The following is a 20,569-nucleotide window of genomic DNA, read 5'->3' on the forward strand; positions in this document are numbered from 1 at the left end:
TGAGCCCTGCCTAGGGCATCCCAGCAATAGGTTTGTACAGGGGCTTTGTCTCTCAATTATGGGAACCACCTCTGAGGTCACCTCAGCACCCTCCATCACCCCCTGCCTCCAGCAGATAAAAGACATCCATGCCTCAAGAATTATTAGAGCTTCCTACGTCGCTACTAGTGAAAAGATTAAGAATTATTCAAAAATAGGACAGAGGGCTGAAATACAGAATCTTCAATAGTTTTGGCTGCAAGTTTTAACAAGAAAGCTTTAAAACCGACAAATAAAAACAAAACCACAGTAGACAAGAGTAATATTGTAACAGTGCACGCTATTCTCGTACATCTCCTACAAGGAGAAAACGCAGGAGGAATCAGGCCACGTCCATGAACCCCGCTGGTTCCAGTGAGAGCAGTAACAGAGGATGAGGTACCAAATCCATTACAGAAGCTCTGTTTTACACAAATGAACGCCTACACACCACCTACTTCCCTCAGAGCAACTGGGCCTGCTGAGTCTGGTCTCACTCTGGGTTCCTGGGCCTGAGTCCGGCGCCACCTTCCTGTACTGTTTTGTAATGCTGCTCCTAGGAAGGCCTTTGCAAAATCAGGTCTGCAGTGTCTCAGACGCTTTTCCACACAGGCATCCCCATGACTGACTTCCTCTTGGAGTGTCTCCTGAGTCCCCAGACCAACTGCCTGTCCCTATACAAGCAGGAAGCATTCCCAACATGCACGCTTGTCCCAGGCGGCCCTGACCAGAAATGCCCAGACCCGGGCAGATACCCACTCCCAGCTGGGCTAACTCTCTCTCCCGGGAATCGGGAGAGGCTAGTCCATCACTGCTGGCGCCTGACCTGAAGCTATGGGGTGGGGAGGTGAGCTGCGTCTCCTGCTGTGCAGAGAAGAGTTACCCCAGCACGTCTGACTGCCATCCCTGAAAGGCCTGCTTGCAAGGGAGGCCCTTAGCTGGCACCTGGGAACATGGCTTATGGGGGTTCTCACCTTCCCTAACTGATAAGAGGGGCTCACTGTGCCTAAACTGTACAAACGACATGGTTTATGCGGAACATCTGCTTTCCTCCTGGGAGTCTGGAACTGGGGTACACACCAGGCAGAGGCTGCCTACGTAACCAGTCCTCAATAAAAATCCTGGGCACTGAGTCTCAAGGAGCCTCCCCGGCTGCAAAGTCACAAGTCGTTCCTGGGGAAACCTAGTGCATCCTGTGTGACTCTACTTGGAGAGGATTCTCGGAAGCCTGGACTTCGCTTCCTCTGGACTTCACCTGGGCACATTTTCCTGATTTTGCTTCGTATATTTTCTTTGTAAAAAGTCATAGTCATGAGTATGACTATATTTTGAGGCTATGATTTCACCTACTGAATCACCAAAACTGGGGGTGGCCTTGAGGACCCCCAACACAGCTGCCATACAGAGCAGAATGGAGGGCAGAGGGATGGGGAGAAGGCAGGTTCTCCTGTAGATCCTAATGGCTCTTAGCCCCTAGTTCCAATAACTCATAAGGGTTCTGAGCTATCCTGGTGCAGTTACAACTAATTACTCCTTTTTCCCTAAGCTATTTGGAGCAGGACTAAGACACCACCATGGGCCGGGGGAGAGGGGTGGTGGTCAGATAATAAAATAAGTAGGATCTCTTACACTGGTATCACCAAAAGAGATGGATAAAATTACCCAAATCTAAATCTGTCTTTAAAATAAATTTGAAACACTGAGGCCATTAATCAGCTATGAAGTTCAAAGTGCTTCAGCCTTTGGTTTTATGAAGTGGTGTAAGCAATATGCCAACTCATTTCTGGTGTTGGCTTTCATCATTTTAAACTTGAATATTTTTGGTTACTAATAACATATCAATCAAAATCTCTGGAGTTCTCAGGGTTCCTACATAATTGAGAGCACTAACAGTTATATTTTGCTTTGTTGGGAAAACAGGCAATAAATTGATGTGGATCATAAATCTCACTTTCCTGGGAGAAGAATAATAGCTGTCTCCTTTGATCCCATCTATGACGGTTTGTTGAGAGGATTTTTAATTGGTTATTGCAATAGTCCTAACAACTTAAATAGAAAATGCACTAGAGGCTTTAAAAATAAGCCATCTAAAATAAGCAAAAACACTACCACTGGCATTAAAAGTCTTCTCCAGATAAAACGAGGAGTGAGGAATAAATGGCAGTGTTTGCAACCTGAGGGATAAACAAAACTTAAGTCATTCAGGTTGCTACAGGACACTCCCTTGCCACAATGTCACAAAAGTAAAATTTCTTTACTCTCTCTCTCTCTCTTTTTTTTTTTTTTTTTGGTGAGGAAGATTAGCTCTGAGCTAACATCCATTGCCAATCCTCCTCTTTTTGCTGAGGAAGACTGGCCCTGGGCTAACATGCGTGCCCATCTTCCTCCACTTTATATGTGGGACACCTGCCACAGCCTGGCTTGATAAGCGGTGCGTAGGTCCACACCCGGGATCTGAACCTGCGAACCCTGAGCCGCCAAAGCAGAGCACACAAACTTAACCACTATGCCACCGGGCTGGCCCCCAAATTTCTTTACTCTTAAAAATACAACTTTCTGAAAAAAACCTAGTACCTAATTATTAAGAATTTGTTAATAATCTAAATGCAATTTCAGCTAACCTCTTTTGCAGACAGGCATTAAAAAAATTACCTTGGTTTCCCCTGCTCCATTTCTAAAACAGACCCTCCAATGTCAAGTGTCAGCCACCAGTAATTAGCCATAGGACGTTAGGACTGAAGAGGTCTTGAAATATGTAATCCAACATCCTTCCTTCGACAGTGAGGAAGCAGCCCACAGAGGCCGACAAGAGGGACTGGAAGGGGCTGGCAGGAGGCGGTTTGCCGGGTTCCTCAGGCCCTCCCTCTGCACTACCCTCCCTCCAAGCCCAGCATCACTGTGCCTGGAATCCGCATGCAGTGAGCTCCACTGGACAACAGACAGTCAGGTTCTGGTATGAACAGAGCTCAGCTATATCACAAAGAGAAGCTCCTTAGCTTATTAATTCCTCTGGCTGTTAAGGACTGGCAGGCCACACAAGTGGGAGGCCTCAACAGGAAGGTCAAGAATTACAGAATTTTGTTTTGAAATGTAAAACTGATCGCTGAGATAGGAGAACCAATGTAAACCACAAAATCTGGTTCAAAAGAAAGGGTTTTATTTTCCTTTCTTGTTTCCTGTGGGCAGCAAAGATCAGGCTTTGAACAATCAAAAGTTCAATATTAATTTTTCTTACAATAAGTTTGAGATTACCATACAATCCCCACCATTTTCAATAATTCAGTGAATTTAGTCATTCACTTAATTCAAAACACAACTGTATGAGCCCCTGTGAGGAGCACAGCATGGAGGCAGAAACTCGGAGGTTCCGCTTTGCTGAGCTCACAGCCTGACAGGAGGTAAGTCATGAGCACCAACACCTAGACACAGATTGCACCATGCTGGGAACACTGACCCACGCTCACGGGCCCTGCACTGGGCATCCTGATGAGGTCATTTCCCCACAAGGTGCATCTCTGCACAGCAGGAGGGCAGTTTCTCCAGAACTCTGGCCTACTCTGAATTGTCCTGGACCTGCACTGATTCCTAAACTCAGCACAGAGGAACAGGACATTCTGCACATTCAAAGTGAAATCTAAAGAAGAAAGGCAGATGAAACAAAAATGCAAAGATAAGAAAAATTTCAAAGATGTCTAGGGCAGACCAGTGGTGGAGGGCAGAAAACTCCAGGGGAGAGAAGAGGAGCAGAAGTAGGTAAGCGCATAAGGAGAAAACCATTCGAAGACCACGTGTCCATCTAACACACTGCCAACTCACTTTACACGCTGTCTGCCCACCCTGGAGAACACCTAGGGCCAAGAGACTCCCTCAGAAGCACAGAAACCTAGATAAAGTGGATTTCTCTAAAAATTTTTTCTGATTATAGAAGGAATGCATGCTTACTGTAGAAAATTGGAAAATACAGAGCAGTGTAAAGAAGAAAATACTAATAAAAATAAAAATTTAAATTTGGAAAATACAGAGAAACATCAGGAGAAAATACATAATCCAACAACCCAGAGATAACCACTACTAATATTTCGGTGTGTATCCTCTCAAAGAAAGTCTTTTCTCCATGCATACTTACACAGATGTGTTACGTGCATTTGTACAAACTAAGACATTTATGTATAAACGTGCAAATATGCATGTGCACACACACGCCTACAGAAATACTGCCCATTTTTCTGTTGGTGTGTTAGCACGTTCACTGGTTGTAGAACAATTCTTTAATACATGAAGGTATTGATCCTTTTTCATATGTATTATAATATTTTTCTCATTTCATAATTTAATTTTTAGGATGCATTTTGACCCAAGTTTCGTTAGGTGACTTCTTCCATTGCTGTTATAAACTTACATGCTTCCTTCCCCATCCTGAGATCAACAGTCACTTATATCGTTTCTAGATGTTTATGATTGTATTCATCACAGTTAACCTACAACTAGTCGGCCCACAGAGGTCTATTCTGGCACACGGTGGCGAGGTTGTCATTTCGTTTTTTAGATGAGATTCAAAGTTCCCTGCAAGCTGGGGCTGCCCACAGCCTGAGACCATCACAGACAGCCCAACCCTACGGACTGACCTTCCATTACTCTCAACCTCTGATACTTCTTGGCATCTACTCCCCCAGACTAGAGGGGAAAGATAAGGTAAGGCAATACTAGTCTTTGTAATTCTTTCCCTGAAATGATCTTGTCAAAGGATAAGTCCGGGCAGGACTACAGCAGCAGTCTTGAGACCAGGTGTCCAAATCGGTCTTGAGGATGGCTCAGGCGTGAAGCAGGGGTTCGCCCCCCACCTCCTCCTTCACAACTACTTCTCCCTCTTCACAAAGAAAGGCACACCAACCCACCCTGGACATGCACCAACCTGGCAGGAAAGATCCCCAGACACCAGAGGCACGAGCTGACTCTGGGGTTGAGGCAGCCGCCTTTAATCCAGGTTCCACGAGCTGCAGCGGCACATGGACATCTCTATAGGGGCACGGGGAGGACTTCTGGTTCTGCATCTGCAGATCTCACACAGCGAGGATAGTTTCCTCTAGGACAGTGTCTCTTCAGTGGTTAGACTCCCTCAAACACAGGCTTCAAGGGAGACGCTCAGGGAGCAGAGCAAGGAAAGCACAGGACGAGCAGGAAGGTGCAGCAGCAGGCTGGTGGCAAGGTCCAGGCTTCATCATACCCGCCTGGCCAGTCACCATGATCAGAACAGCGATCACCATCACGGCATGTGCACTAACACATTACATGAATTGGAAAAAAATGAAATCCGACCTTTTCTGACAGAAAGTAAGACTGGCTCGTTTGACAGTGATGCCTAGCTTTGCCAACAAGGTCATACGAAGGACATGTAATATTTCAATAAATTTAAAGCAAAAGAAAAGCTAAAACATTTGTTCAGAGGAAAAGGGCAGGTGGGGATCCTTCATTCAACATTCTATTTGAGGTCCTCCCCGTACATGGCATAGAGATGTACACACAGGCAAGATGTGCAAAACCGTAACAACACGATGAAGATCGCGGCTTCTTCAGAGGGTGTGCAGACTGCAATGGGTCACAGGAGTCAGGGGAGGGGTCTCAAATGAAGTATACGCTTATTTTCCCAAGGCTCCTGAGTGTATCCGGTTAAACCAGGTGACACCAAATGAAAAGAACAGCAGATGTAATTCAAAGTCATTTTCGTGTCTGGTAAAGCCTTTTTGGTATACTTCTCAGACACGGCAGAAGTGGACAGCTCCTGTGAATGGGGGAGAAACTCTTCTGGGAATCAAGTAGATGCCAAGCCCTTACTGTCAACAAAATGGAAGGAGAACAAGATTGATCTGTAGCTGATTACTGGGAATTATTTCAGATGATAAATCCCTTGGAGATTTCTTTATATATAAATCAGATGAGAATTTAGTGACATTACTACAACAAAACTCCTTCTATCCCCATCTACTTACACAGGTGAACAAAGTTCCTCAGCACTTATATCTATAAAAACAAAGGACTTGAAAATGACTAGCGCCTCATTCCAGTAATAAATAATATTCATCCACAGAAGCATCTCAGGAGGAAAGGTTTTTCCAAAAATTCACTTTTCTGTTTAATAATTATTCATTAAAATTTTAATACGTTTGTGTTGTTTTGATCAAGTGAGGGCTAAGGATAATTATGACACCTCAATCCAGAACTTATTTTTAACATTTAGAGACTTATAAGAAATAAAAATTAAATTTAGGTCCATATTTTCATAGAAGAGAAGTATGATAGTGTGATAAATGACTTTTAGAAATCAAAATACATTACATAGGATAAAATTCTATGGATTAAATGGCATGGAAATACAAGTTCAGGATGAAAAAAGATGATGGGAAAGAAGACTGCTAAGAAAGAGCACATTCGTCCATTTTTAAATGACTGTTTATCAAATCACTATGGTACTAAGATTTTATTTCAAACACTTTTTAAGAGACGGATAGTTTTATTTTAAAATATCAATGTTTACAATACATCGGCAATTACATCTTTGCTAGCATAAAAATTTTTACAATCAACATAAAAATGTTTAAGGGAGTTCACAGTTTTTCAAAATTATTTTCCATGGCATGTAAACAAAGGAAAAAAAAGTACGACAATCACTGGTGTAAGAGCTTCGGGCTCCTGTGGATTCTTTCACATCTAACTGTGGAAGCATTCCCTGTGGAACTGGATAAGCCAGGACAGACACAGGGTGACTGACAGAGAGCTGGAGAAAGGGGCCTCCTAGGACACAGCCACCGGAAGGTGATCGAGAGACGGGGAAATGCAGGCGAGTGATGACAGGAAGGGCATGGGACCGCTCATGAAGAGCTCCCGACAGGGCACAGGGGTCACCACTTCTAAGTGCCAGATAAAAGGGAACAGAAAGGCCGGTCCTCTCATGACACAGGAGTTCAACACTGTCCAGGAACAGAAACATGACCCCAAACAAGGGAAGGCCACAAAACATTTTCAATTTCAGTATTTCTGAAAGAATGTGCAAAGAAAACCACGGCTCCTATTTTTATTTCTGAATTTTAATGTTTCTACTTTGGCTTCAAGTCACTCAAGGGACAAGAAGTTTTTATTCCTTTAATTATTTCAAGGAACTTCGAGAAACACAGATTACACACACACACACACAGGTTTTTTATTTTTGTCCAAATTCTTTTTTAAGGCAAAGAACTTCTAAAAACCACACTATTTAAAACAAAAAAGATGTGGCCAAAGCAGTTTGGCCGCTTTCTCCTAATACTTAAGAGTAGGCTCTCATGTCTTTGAAACAATGAATTAGAATAGGATAGGGCCGGCTCCGTGGCTTGGTGGTTAAGTGCGCGCGCTCTGATGCTGGCGGCCCGGGTTCGGATCCCGGGAGCGCCCCGAGGCACCACTTCTCCGTCCAACGTGAGGCCGAGTCCCACGTACAGCAACTAGAAGGATGTGAACCTATGACATACAACTATCTACTGGGGCTTTGGGGGGAAAAAACTGAATAAATAAAATCTTTAAAAAAAAAAAAAATTTAAAAAAAAAAAAAAGAATAGGATAGAAAACGAAAAGACAGTAGAAACTACAATTCTCCTCCATAAGTAAAAATGAGAGCATGAAAGCCAGGGCAGGCCAAGAGAACTAACCACCCCCTGCCCGGCCCCCTGAGGAGCCCTTGGTCCCTTCTGTGTGGAAGGGCTCTCATACCAAGTTCTGCATGACATCCCATTTGTGTGAAGAAAGGAGGGAGAGAGCAGTCAGCCTGGCTTTCACAGAATACCCCTACCTTCAGCCAGCCGGGGGAGGCACTCCACTCTCATTCTGTTATGGTCAGGTTCCCAGTCTCCTTTTGAACACTGAGGGAAAGTTTCCAAGTCCAGCCTAAATCTCTTTGCTACCCGAGGGAAAAGGAATTTAACAGTCAAGAAATTCCTGATGACTTAATGCAGGTATGCTCTAACTCAGAATAACGAACAGTTGGCAGATAGGGAGCATGGCAGAGAGAGCTGGTTAGTCAGACCATCGAGTGCTGGGTAAGGAAAGAGGGTGCGGGGTCTGGAAAGCAGAGAGCTGCGAAGGCGCGAGAGCACATGGCTGTGGTCCCAGGCAGTAGTTGCCCTAACATAACTGTCATCACCCCAACAATGGCCTCCTACCCACAAACCCATCCCTAAACTAGTGAAGGAGTACGTCAATCTGAAGAAAAAAAGAGAACACCAGATCCAAAAGAAAGGAATCTAAAAGGTGCTGTGGGTCTTATCTCACACTACAACATTTCCTCCAATTAAAAAACAGGGGTAGGTAGGAGCCACAATTTTGAACTGTTCTAGTACTCTTAGAAGTGTGGGGGTCTTGCAATGGAAATGTAAGTTTATCCAAGTGAAGAATGATCACAATTGAATTAAGAATGTTTCCTGGCCTTGTCATTTTCCTTCTTGGAACCGTCTAGGTTGAACACATCCTCTGTACCGGGCAGAGCAAGGCAGAGAGAGTACTCAGATCCAATATCACACGTTCCTCTCCCTCTCATTGCCGACACCGACAAGGAAATAGTTTTAAACGCCCCTCAGTGGTTCAGACTGTGAAGAAAGCACTCACAGCTACCGCGGGAGCTCACCCAAGGCCCACTTAACCTCACCTGAGGGCTCAAGCACACCCTCAAGGAGGATGTGATAGCAGAAATGAGCCTGGAAGACTGAAGAAACGAGCTGTGTGGAAGATGGAAGGGGAAATCCAAGTAAATGCAAAGGAACATCAGGGCAAATGGCACATTGGAGGAACCCAAGCGATTCAGGGTGGCTGAAGCAAAGAGGTATAAAAGAAGAAAGCAGGCTGGGAAGGCAGGCAGCGGGTAGATCACAAAGGGCCTTGTACATCTTGCTAAGGCATTTGGAATTTAATTCCAAGGCAACTGGGAAGCTATTAAAAAAGTTTAAGGGTACAGTAGTATAGTGGTTAAGTTCCTGTGCTCTACTTTGGCGGCCCAGGGTTCACAGGTTCGAATCCCAGGTGCAGACCAACATGCTGCTCATCAAGCCATGCTGTGGTGATGTCCCACACATAAAACAGAGGCAGACTGGCACAGATGCCCATCTTCCTCAGCAAAAAGAGAGGAAGAATGGCAACAGATGCTAGCTCAGGGCCAATCTTCCTCACCAAAAGAAAAAAAGGTTTAAGGGGACGGCCCGGTGGTGTAGTGGTTAAGTTTGCATGCCCCACTTGGGTGGCCTGGGGTTCGCAGGTTCAGATCCTGGGCACAGACCTACACACCACTCATCAAGCCACACTGTGGCAGGCGTCCCACATACAAAATAGAGGAAGATGGGACTAGATGTTAGCACAGGGACAATCTTCCTCACCAAAAAAAAAAGTTTAGGGGCTGGCCCAGTGGCACAGTGGTTAACTTCGTGCGCTCTGCTTTGGCGGCCCAGGGTTCACAGGTTCGCATCCTGGGCGTGGACCTACACACAGCTTATCAAGCCATGCTGTGGCAGGCGTCCCATATAAAGTAGAGGAAGACGCGCACGGATGTTAGCCCAGGGCCACTCTTCCTCACCAAAAAGAGGAGGATTGGCAACAGATGTTAGCTCAGGGCTAGTCTTCCTCACACACACACACAAAAGTTTAAGTAAGCAAGTGACACGATCAGACGTGATTTACAGAAAGTCTCTTCACCTATCAACAGTATAGACAGACAGAGCACTGGGAAGGGATAAGGTCAAAGGCCAGCCCAGAGGCTGCTACAGTAATCCAAGGGAGCAAGTATGAGTCTGAACTAGGTGGCAGCATGGGAATGGGAAAGAGCAGTCAGATTCAAGGGGTATTTCAGAGGTAAAAATTAACACATCTCTGACTACCTGGATGCAATGGTGTGCTGATAAATGTTTAGCAGCTGCCTTAAAAAAAAAAAGAAGAAAGAAAAGAATGTCCTGATTTGTAGCATTTACCAATTTCCATGGTGTAAAAACTCCCATCATGGCTACTTCAAGCTCCCACCACGGTGTCACACTGCCCTTGGAGCGGGGCAGACATGTGCCCCATCAGCTCCTGAGAGCCAGTCAGCCAGCTCCAGCACCAGCGCCAGTCAGTGCCAGCCCGTGGGAACTGGGAGGAGGAAAGAGTCTGGGCCAATTCAAGGCCTTCCCTGGCATGGGCACCTAGGCAGGGTAGAAAATGCAGGAGGTTAACTGCAGTTACCACGTTCTGTTTGGGACAGGCTAAGTTAGAGGAACCTACAGCCTTCATCGTCAAGGTGTCCAGCAGGCAGGTGGATATACAGGTTTTGAACACTGTGAAGAAAAATCTGGCTAGATATTACAGTTGGCATGGAAGCCATGAGGAACTGTGTGAAGACAAAAAGATATGAGGATAAAGCATAGAACCCTAGAAAATACTAACATTAAAGGGACGAATGGAGAGGAAGTTCAGATGATTCAGATGTCTGAGAAGGACCTTAAAGAAAGGGAGGATTTCTCAGGACCAATTCCCCAAATAGACAATTCCCTGATAATCAATTCACTGAAGTTACCAAATTTATCTATTTTTAAACCTATTTCTTTTAATTATTTATAAAGAAAATTGTTCATTAGATGGACTTCTTTTCAGCAAATTGGCCTGTTTGAAGATAGGAAGCCAAAAGAGAAAGAGTTTTAAGGAGCAAAGAATTGTCAAAGGCAGCAAGAACCACATGAGAGGTCAAGAGCTAACCGAGGAGGCAAAATGGCCTTGGCCACCTTCCTAGCACACTCCATGGAATGGTGGTGGGGGAGGAAGCTTCCATGGAAGAGTGAATGGGGAGAAGTAGAGACGGTATGGAAGCTTTCACTGAACAGAGTAGTAGAGAGGAGCACCTACGGGAGAGGGTGTTAGTTATTTTTCCTTTTCTTGTTTTTAACCCATGAGATTCAAGTATGTTTACATGCTGAATGGAAAGACCCAGCATTTAAGGAGAAACTGAAGCAATAAACAGAAGGGTCAGAGTAATTGGCACCCTGATCTTCCAGAAGAGGAAGGGGGAATGAGATCTGGAGTAAAGGTGAAGGGGAAAAATACACCTCCCTAACTCATTTCTGGAGCAATCCCTCCATTAGGTCAGACAATCATTGAGTTTCCTTTCACCATGACCATCAAGGTCTGTGTCATCTACTTAGAGGCCCTAATGCAATTTCATGCGAATCTTGTGAGAACATTTTCTGAGTGATGTTGGTCTGAGGCTGAATTCACAGGAAGCAAGAACCAAACCTGAAAGTATGCCGACCTTGTAACTTGTGTTCACAGGACAGTCATTAAGTGCAAAAAATTGCTTTTGATTCTCATTTTTCATTGTCCCAAAGCCCCATCCCCCACCACCACCACCACTTTCCTTCCCTTGCAATATCCTACCACCCAATGGCTTCCCACTTTACCAGGCCAGAAAAAAATGGTTTTTGTCGGTTTTTTTACCCAACACATTCAAAATTTACTTCACAAGTATTTGATGCCTACAATGACTTATTCTTACTCTTGGAAAGACTGATTTTTTTAATAAATGCACCAAATTCTTTCCAATCAAGTCAGTGGCCTGCTTAACATCACATCAGCATTCTAACAGGTGAAAACTGGTACCTAACCATTACTGAGCAGTTATCAGTTCTGACGAACGAACTTACTATCTTAAATATGTCTGATTACTTTCTAGCCAGTTTAGGATCTTCTCTCAACTAGAGCTTAGCAATTTGCCAAAAGAGTCAGGGACAGAATCACGCAAGACTCCAGCTGTGGACTACAACACTGTGGTTACTACATCGTCATTTAACAAGTTTCTCCTGGTACACTTTTCTACAGGAATCCAAGTAATAAGACCCCTGTTCACTGTATTGTACAAGTTTCATCTCTCTTTTGTAGCCCAAGACCAGGGAACAGCGAGACCAGCCAGGGGCTAAAAAGAGAGCAAACTCCTAGGAGAAATTCCACACACAACCAGGACAAATTACAAAGACTGCAGAATGAACCGGTGATTAGAAGTTTGGCAAAAAGGAAATGACTACCCCAAGTGCACAGGTTCAATTCAGCTCTGAAATGACACAATAGGGATAATAGTGCTTTTATTTAAGGATTATATTTTGCTTTCTTTTACACACTGTCTAAAAAAACAAATACTTCTGATCTTTTGAGAATTTATGCAAATCTCAATTCTTAAAGGAAAATTTCTGACTCTCAGGGTAGAAACTACTGCTCCAGCATGTACGGAGAAATAATCCAGCTGACCGGCAAAATGAGGAGAGTTGCTTCAAATAGGAAATTCCAAAAACATAACTTACTACAAAAGAAAGAAACTCCAAGAACCACCATCAGCAATATACTTGGGGGTCACTGAAGGGGATTCTAGTGTTACTCTGAGAATCACATCTAGTAGAAAATAAGACTCACGATAGCTACCAACATGAGCATTTTTTTTTTTTAAAGAAACATAAATAAATTAGTAACCTACCGTCTGTCTGAGATTTACTGAGGAATATTGTGCTGGCCCGAGGATGGTCTGAAGGATTGAATTCCATGTTCAAATCTTTAAAGAAAGCAAAAGAAAATACATCAGTATCCATCTGATAACTAAGGGGAATCAAGATTAAGCTTCAATTTTTTCAACCTTAAATTGCTAACACATTTAAGGATTCTGGCAAAACCCCACAGTTACTGTGTTAATAGTTCTTTTAGGTTCAATTGAGAACACTGCTATTTAGAAATCTGAAAAAGTCATACATAAAAATTAGCCACCTGGCTGGAGATCTATTAGCCTAAAACTCCATTTTCTTTTTAAAACCTTGCTCTGCACGCAGGATACTACAAAATAGGAGGACAGAGTTCTAACATGTAGCTAAGGAGAGTTATGTGCTGCCACTGACTCATCTGAATCCCACAGTTAAGTGAGTGGATTTCCCTGTTATAGGTGATTAAAATAGGCTGTCTCAGCTGTTTGGCTGAATTCTCATGCACATACTCTGCTTAATTAAGATTATTATTTTCTGAAAAGGCAAAATCTATTCTTAGAGCAAAGGCTGCAAATTGGCCATCTGTGGGCATAATCTGGGCCACTGGATGTGTTTTCTTTGATCCATGCATTTTCTTTCCTTTTTTTTTTTAAATTTGAGCCCACATATAATGATTTTTATATTTCAAACACATACCACAAAGAAAAACACCCATATTTCCAGCTTCTCTTGAGCAATCAGATCATTTGGCCACACCAGGCCCCCATGAAGGTCACAGCCAGCCAGAGCGTTGCACCCACCAACCCCTGCAGGTGGGACTAAGACTCTGTCCCAGCGTCCCCCACACTTCCCTGTCTCTGTCAGGGTAGCTCCTCACTCTCCCCTCCCTCCCCTGCGGGCGTCCCGAGCTGTAATCCCTGCCCTGGCACAGGCTCCAAGGGAGAGGCGTGTCAGTAAGGTACAGACAACTCAGAATCCCATCAGGAAAGAGTTTCTCCAGTTAAAAAAAATTGATTCCATAGGGAAAGAATGGTTAAACAAAACAAAAAAATTAGGTTCGGGAAGGGAAGAGAGAAGACCAATATTATTGGAAAGTCACAATGGTCTTCAAGTCAGCTTCCAGCATCAGGATGAAAACTATTTTGAATTCAATTATTTTAATAAATTTCCAAAGAAACCTAGTCAACACCAATAAAAACCAATGGTATCTATCCTTAGCTTTAATAGCTAATCAAGTCAGAGAAGAAAGAAAGAAAAAACAAGGATGCTCACATATACACTGGAGGCAACACACAGTCACTTATCCACAGAGACTCATCCTCAGCCAACCTGTGAAGCGAGGCCATTTCTCCTACCTCAGCCAATGGCTCACTGGACTACAGCTCCTGACTTTTCACTGGCTGCTGGATTCAAGAAACGCCTATTCAATCTTAAATGCTGTTTCAGTTAGCTGGTCCTTCTTCTGTGACAACTATTAAAGTTATATATAGTAGTTTCCCAGCTGAAGGCATTAAGGAAGGAGAAAGAGAAGCAAAAGAGACAATTCTTCAAACTTGCTTCTATTTGAACTAGATAAAGTTAGGCCAGAAATTTCCTGGTGAGGGAGTTTTATGAAGGGTTTTCCTGCTCAACTAGGACCTTGTTATAAAAAAGGTAAATAACAAATGTTCTACTAAGTAATTTTTTTTTTTTGGAGGACTTCAGCATATAAAAAATGAGGGCAAGTATGTAATCCCAGCCATGATGGATATGGTTAACTTCGAAAAACCTTAACCCATGGTCCCCATAGAAAAGCATCAATTGAAATACAATGTGCTCACACCTAGGGGCAACACCACAAACTCAATCCCCTAGCCTCGGCCATGTCAGCGCTTCAACTTCCTTCTCTGTTCCCTTAAAATCCAACTCGGACTCCTCGACCAGGCAGTTTTTTTTAAGACCTGCTATATTATTAAAATTATCAGTAGGGGTTTGTAGAACACCACAAGCAAGATGTGTAAAGCTTTTCTGTTTGAAGCCAACAGTGGAGCCAAAATAACACGAGACTGCCGTTTCTTAAGGAATTGAGATTCTGCTTTTAGGTCCAAGAATGTCTTGGAAGACAACCCCTGACTACCTGAGATTAGGATTCTGTGCTATAATGTTTACAAGCCCTCAAACTTGCTGAGAATAGGAACGTCACGGATTCTGAGAGATGGCTTCCAATAACAGGGCGTTTGTTTTAGTAAATACCAGTACATCTAGATGGTGCGATGCTATGCCACCAGTAAAAACCATGCGAAGAATATTTTATTCACATGGAAATAGGTATATCATATGTCATTAGGTGAAGAAAGCAGCATGATATCACTTTGGGCGGAAAATATGCATAGGCACAGAAAACATTTTAGAAATATACACCAATATTTGGTTACCTAGGAATATTGTAAGCGAGTAATTTTTTTTTTTGCTTTTCTGTGTTTTAAGTTTCCTGCATTGAGCATATTTTTGTTAATTTGCTTTTTTAACTTTTGTAATTTAAAACACATCTTTAAAAACAACTTGTGAAAACGATTTGAGCCTTTATTATCCTCCAGGTGGGCTGGGTAGCTGGACAGGCACGTGCTGGTGTTCCCGGGTGAGGCCCGGGAGCCCTCTTGCTGTGGGGGTCAGACCCCCTCTCGGAAGTCAGAGGAGGCTCACACGCAGTCACCATGATGAGCCTCCCCACCAGCGCTGTCCACTTCCTGAAGGAACTCTTGACGAAAGTGCTCGGCGCAGAGGGACCCCTAAGCAGAGGTGCCCTGTCCCACTACACTAGTGTGTCTACACTACACACTTCCTGGTCTAACAGGGCACGAGGGAAGGGGAGGATAACTGCTCCATCTTCCATGTGGAACCCAAGGAGCAGGAATCACATGTCACACTCTCCCTACAAGTGTGACACGAGGAAAAGATCATCATGTGTCCTTTACAGCCAACTCATGATTCTAGGTCTGACCCGAATGCTCGCTCATGTCACAGGTGGCGTCCTGCATGGGTGAGAGTCCAGGTATCATCTCCACGCAGTTCACTGACACAGAGCAAGTCACAAAGAGTTCAGAGGGGCCTTCAAGACCAGGGTTTGACGTGACACTCATGGGTGAGGAGAGTGAGGCCGAGAGAGTACATGTCTAGCTGGGTGATAACAGAACTTGGACCAGAACTCTGGTCTCCAGCAGGAACTCCCAAGTCCAGAGCTTTTCCCACTATCCCTGCAGGACCAGGCCTCGCCTCAAATCCTGAACGCCCTAGAAGGACTGAAACCTGAAAGTGGAACTGAAGGAGGCAAAGACTGATGCAGAGGAAAATCCAGAAGCTCCTAAAGCTGGGTTCACAAAGCAATCTTTCTCAAGTTCTCCCTAGAACTTAAGTTTTAGGGTGAAGACCCCGGACAGAGATAACCAGGAAGTTTCCACATAAAGGAAAATCAAGGAATTCTTTGCTCTGGACACAAGGATATGCAGTGCTGCTGAGGAAAACCAAGGTCATCAGCGAATTTTTACTTGAAAACATGCTCAGATGTCTATATATATATAAGGGGTAACATTTTCACGAGCTGCCAGGAAACAGAAAAAAGCACTTAACAATATGCTGGGTGCATCTTCTCCAATCCTAACCCATAACCGTAGAGTGCAAAATAATATAACTCTACGGCAGGTGCAAGCCGACGGGCTAACTCTGCACAGGACAAGTCTGAAGGACAGATGTCTCTGAGTCACCCCTAGCGCGAAGGCGGGCCAGCCACAGAATCTGCTTACCTAGTACTGATCCAAATACGCACAGCGGCAGAGCACAAAGGTACAAGGAACTGCCGGGTGCTTCCTACAACTCAAGTTTAAGAGAGCAGCCCCAGACCTTGAAGAGAGATACCACAGTTACAATATGTGCTTTGGCAAGGGAGCTCCAACTTTTGGGGAAACAAAAAATGGGAGAAGGCAGCATTCTCACACACCAAGCAAAACAAACCTGCCGCATCTGTCAGACCTGCGCTCTGAAGTCAAGTGTGAGAGACTGCCACCTCAGCCCTACAGGGAAGAAGCCCACGCCGCAGAGGCGGGACAGGCACCTCACACGCATGCAGAGTCGGAACACACTCGGGCGAGGGTGGGGGTCTCAGGGCCGCTCAGCGATGTTTCTGAACAGCAAGAATTGAAAGCAAGAAATTCATGGAATATTAAGCTTAAAATTAGAGACTGCAGGGGCCGGCCCGGTGGCGAAAGCGGTTAAGTGCGCGCGCTCCGCTGCGGCGGCCCGGGGTTCGCTGGTTCGGATCCCGGGTGCGCACCGACGCACTGCTTGGCAAGCCATGCTGTGGCGGCGTCCCATATAAAGTGGAGGAAGATGGGCACAGATGTTAGCCCAGGGCCGTCTTCCTCAGCAAAAAAAGAGGAGGATTGGCGGATGTTAGCACAGGGCTGATCTCCTCACAAAAAAAAAAAAAAAATTAGAGACTGCAGATGAAACAAACTTCACCGCTAAAGAACAGTAACCACTCTGCTAGGGTCAGTTCCGAACGACAGGACACTACCTATTCTAAGTCACAAATGAAACACCAATTGTTCACACAATCTCCCTCAATCCACCGCCACGTCAATACTCCCCACCCTCCCCACAGCCCCCCAGAAACTCACGCAGCCCCAGCCCTCCACTCACACCTGCCTCCCCAGAGCCCACCTGGCTTTGACTTTTCCCACCTGCCCCATCACGCTCCTGAAGTACCTCATGTGCTAACTTACCCAGAAGTTGTAACTCATAAAAAATATTTACTTGGCTGGGTGCCATTTGGCTGTCATTTTTGCAGAGACCACTGCCCTTACTGAAAAGAGCAAAGCCCCCTGGGGTACTTCCATCCCAAGAAAAGATCGTGCAGAAATGAGTTGGCTGGGGACACCACACTGGGGCCAACAGCTCTGCGGCAAGGAAGTCAGCTCCTGGCCGGCCTCAGGGCGGGCGCAGGGTGGGGTGAGAGAGTTTATCCTACATGAACTTACAGTCAGCCAGCGAGACAAGACCAAGACACCACTAGAGCGCAGTGCCAGCTAGTGAGCAACGAAGAGCAGAACACCTGAACAAATCCTGTGAACTAGAGAAGAGATGCTTAAAACAAAAGCTTAAAGCTGTGGACTCTACGAGTCAACAAGTTATATTGCTTTTTTTCTGCCAAGGCTGTTCAATTGAATCCAGTTAAACAGAACAAACCTGCACTGAGTCCCTACCATACGCCAGGCACTGCACTCAGCCCTGTTGACATCAAGACTACTTTGAGGTGGTAACCGTATCTGAATCTTTACCTCTCCTGTTATCTACAGGAGCTACTCCAGGGTCATAAGGTTGCATTCTTAATTTTCAAAGTGCTATAGTCAATTAATGGTGAGACAAAACATGTATTTAGATGATTTCAAAACACATTATGTTATTTCTGTCACATAGTTACCTTCGTAATTACAGCGAGATGGGGTAAACTGGCATTTTATTAGAAACCACAAGTAGGAATACCTGGGAGGTTGTTAACACCAGTCCAACTGCCATGGTTTTCATTCATTCATTCAACAATTACTAAGCATCTTCTAGGTGCCAGGTACTGCTCAGTTCCACATACTGAGGATATAGAAGTGAACAAAACAGACCAAGTCCCTGCCCTAAGAGAGCATCCTTCGAAGTTGAAGGTGTGAAGTACCAGTGGAAAAAACAAAAATAATGAAAAACCTGTCAAGAACACTCTATAAATTCTATAACCCACATTCAGAAAGCTGAAAGTCGATTGTCCTGAGGTTCTAGAAATGACTTGTTCCCCAAAGAGAAGCTCAAATAGTGGAGCAGAAATATCATATAATGTGAAGAATCCAGCTTTGAATTCATCTCTGCTAGCTCTCTGGCCTTAGGCAAACTGCCTTAGTATTCTGGGTTTCATTTTCCTCAGCTATAAAGTAGGTGAATAACACGTAACCTAGAGGACTGCTGTGAAGATTAGAAACTATGTAGATAAATAAGCAGGATATCTGCCACACAACAGGTGCTCCATAAATAAGGGCTATTAAAATTCTAGGGTATTAAAAAACATTATGCCATAGCATCTAGTTCAGTCCTAAAGACAAAACTCTCAAAATATATCTGTTAAACTTAGAGACACTAAAGATGGTGTTGAACCAGCATGACACAATTTCCGTTCTCTAAGGAGTCCTGGCTGGAAACTGTTTAGAACTTCAGTGTTTCACACTGCCGACACAGGTTGTCCTATAATGACAAGATGAACTCGCCTCTGATGCACTGATACTTGAGAGAGAAAAGGCAGAATGTTACAGAATCTCTAAAGCCGACTTCAACCTAACACTTAGGAAGCAGAATTTTGAACAAGTGCTTCTTTATGAGGATGACACCTATTAAGACCCACTGTCAAATTAAACTATTAATAGAGCAGTCATTTTAAGAGTCTACTGTCAGACTTTCAGGTGATAACGGAAATACTCGGTCACACTGCTTTCAGTCTACGTTTTAGCTGAGTGCAAGGTGTAACAGGATCCCTTTATTCAAAATTAAAAATAAATCAAACAGCATGCTTGCAAATCAGTTTAATTTAGCAGTATTCTCCTATGCCAGGTAACCTAATTTTCTTCTGACCTTTCCACAGATGTTACAGAATCAATGATCCACAATTGTTCATCTCAGCTTTTAAACCAGCACCAGTGTTATACAGGATCCGTGTAATAAAACAATGTCTAACGTAAGCAGGAATGGGAGTCATTATCTATCACTGATGGTCTGGAAACCAGTAAAAGGAAACAGGAAAGTGCAGCGAGGCCTAAGACACGCTGGGTCTAATGCGGACAGAAGAGGAGACACAAGACAGTCTGCACAGAACAGAAACTTCCCACCTTCCACCTCCTTTCTCCGCACTGCCAGGCCCCAGGTTGATCAGTGTTCCAAAAATCATCCACAAGACAGGCCGTCTGTTTCGGTGTAGATAATGTCAGTGGGCAGAGCCCAAAGAATTCAAGGATTCTGTGATTCCTTGATAGTTTTTGGAACTTCATGATAGAAAGTCAACTTTGATTTGAAGGCCACTGTGGTCAGCTGACAATCCCAAGCTTAATCTTGGATGACACCATTAGGTCTGTTTCCTATCTTTAGACAAATATTTGACACAGTTAAAATATTTTAGGTAGTCATATCTTTAAATTTGGCTATGATCTGCAAGGCAATGAAGAAATCAACAAATAAAGCCTGTTAATTTTAAATCAGATTGGTTTATTTTTATTTTTTAGTTACTATTGTCCCACTGCCTGAAAATCAGTGATTATCTCCATTCATTAGAGCCAAAGAGGCCAAAATCAAGAGCTTGTCTCCACTGGTTTGCTCCATGCGGCTACCCCCAGGAAAGCCCCAATCCCAGTGGCCTGCATCAGCACCCCTCTTTGTAACAACAGCTATTGCTGTTACTGCAATTTTGGTTAATTCTAAAGCCATCTTTCCTACTCCCACTGATTTCAAGCATATTCCTTCCTGTTACTCTAACACACTTAGTCTGGGTTATTTTTATTTTCACTGTCTGCTTTGAGCTGCCTGCATCCCTGAGGGTGACCCACGTGTGCGGCTTTGTGAGCGCACGTCTCTGGGTCCACGCATCTGTGTGTGCTGGGCCTCCAGGTCTGAGTCTGTGCCTGGATGTGTGTGTCTCTGGGTGCATCTCTCAGTCCACACACGTCTGGCTCTTGTTCACGTGCTCTCTGACTTGTCTGTCTTTCTCTCCATCTCCCTACCTCTCTGTCTCTTTCCAACCTGTGTATCTCTCAATTTCCCTTCTACTCACTCTTTTTCTCTCCCCACATCTGTCTCCTCTTTCCCTCCCCCCTCCTTCCCTAGTTCCCCTCTCCAGGTTCTCCACTGTCTCTTTCTAATATTCTATCTTAAGATGAACCAAAGAAGACAGAGAAAGATCCTAATGTTAAGACTAAAGACAGATCGTTCTGCCAATACAGCAGACTAGGTAACCTAAAAGCTCCCACACTACAAGCACTTAGAAATGTGACATA

The 20,569-nt window shown here is 44.2% G+C and overlaps 1 protein-coding gene across 2 annotated transcripts in view; it reads right to left on the reverse strand.

Annotated features, from left to right (window-relative positions):
• The window catches only part of CCNY (cyclin Y), a 213,668-nt gene that overhangs the window by 52,354 nt on the left and 140,745 nt on the right, over nucleotides 1-20,569 (reverse strand). For both annotated transcript variants that reach the window (XM_004425203.3, XM_087420617.1), the window contains exon 2: nucleotides 12,521-12,595. In XM_004425203.3, coding sequence (XP_004425260.1) covers nucleotides 12,521-12,595 — 75 coding nt within the window. The remainder of the gene's footprint in view (nucleotides 1-12,520; nucleotides 12,596-20,569) is intronic.

Source organism: Ceratotherium simum, chromosome 32 (assembly GCF_057802395.1).
Source record: "Ceratotherium simum simum isolate JZ-2026a chromosome 32, ASM5780239v1, whole genome shotgun sequence".
In the NCBI taxonomy this organism is placed as follows: Eukaryota; Metazoa; Chordata; class Mammalia; order Perissodactyla; family Rhinocerotidae; genus Ceratotherium; species Ceratotherium simum.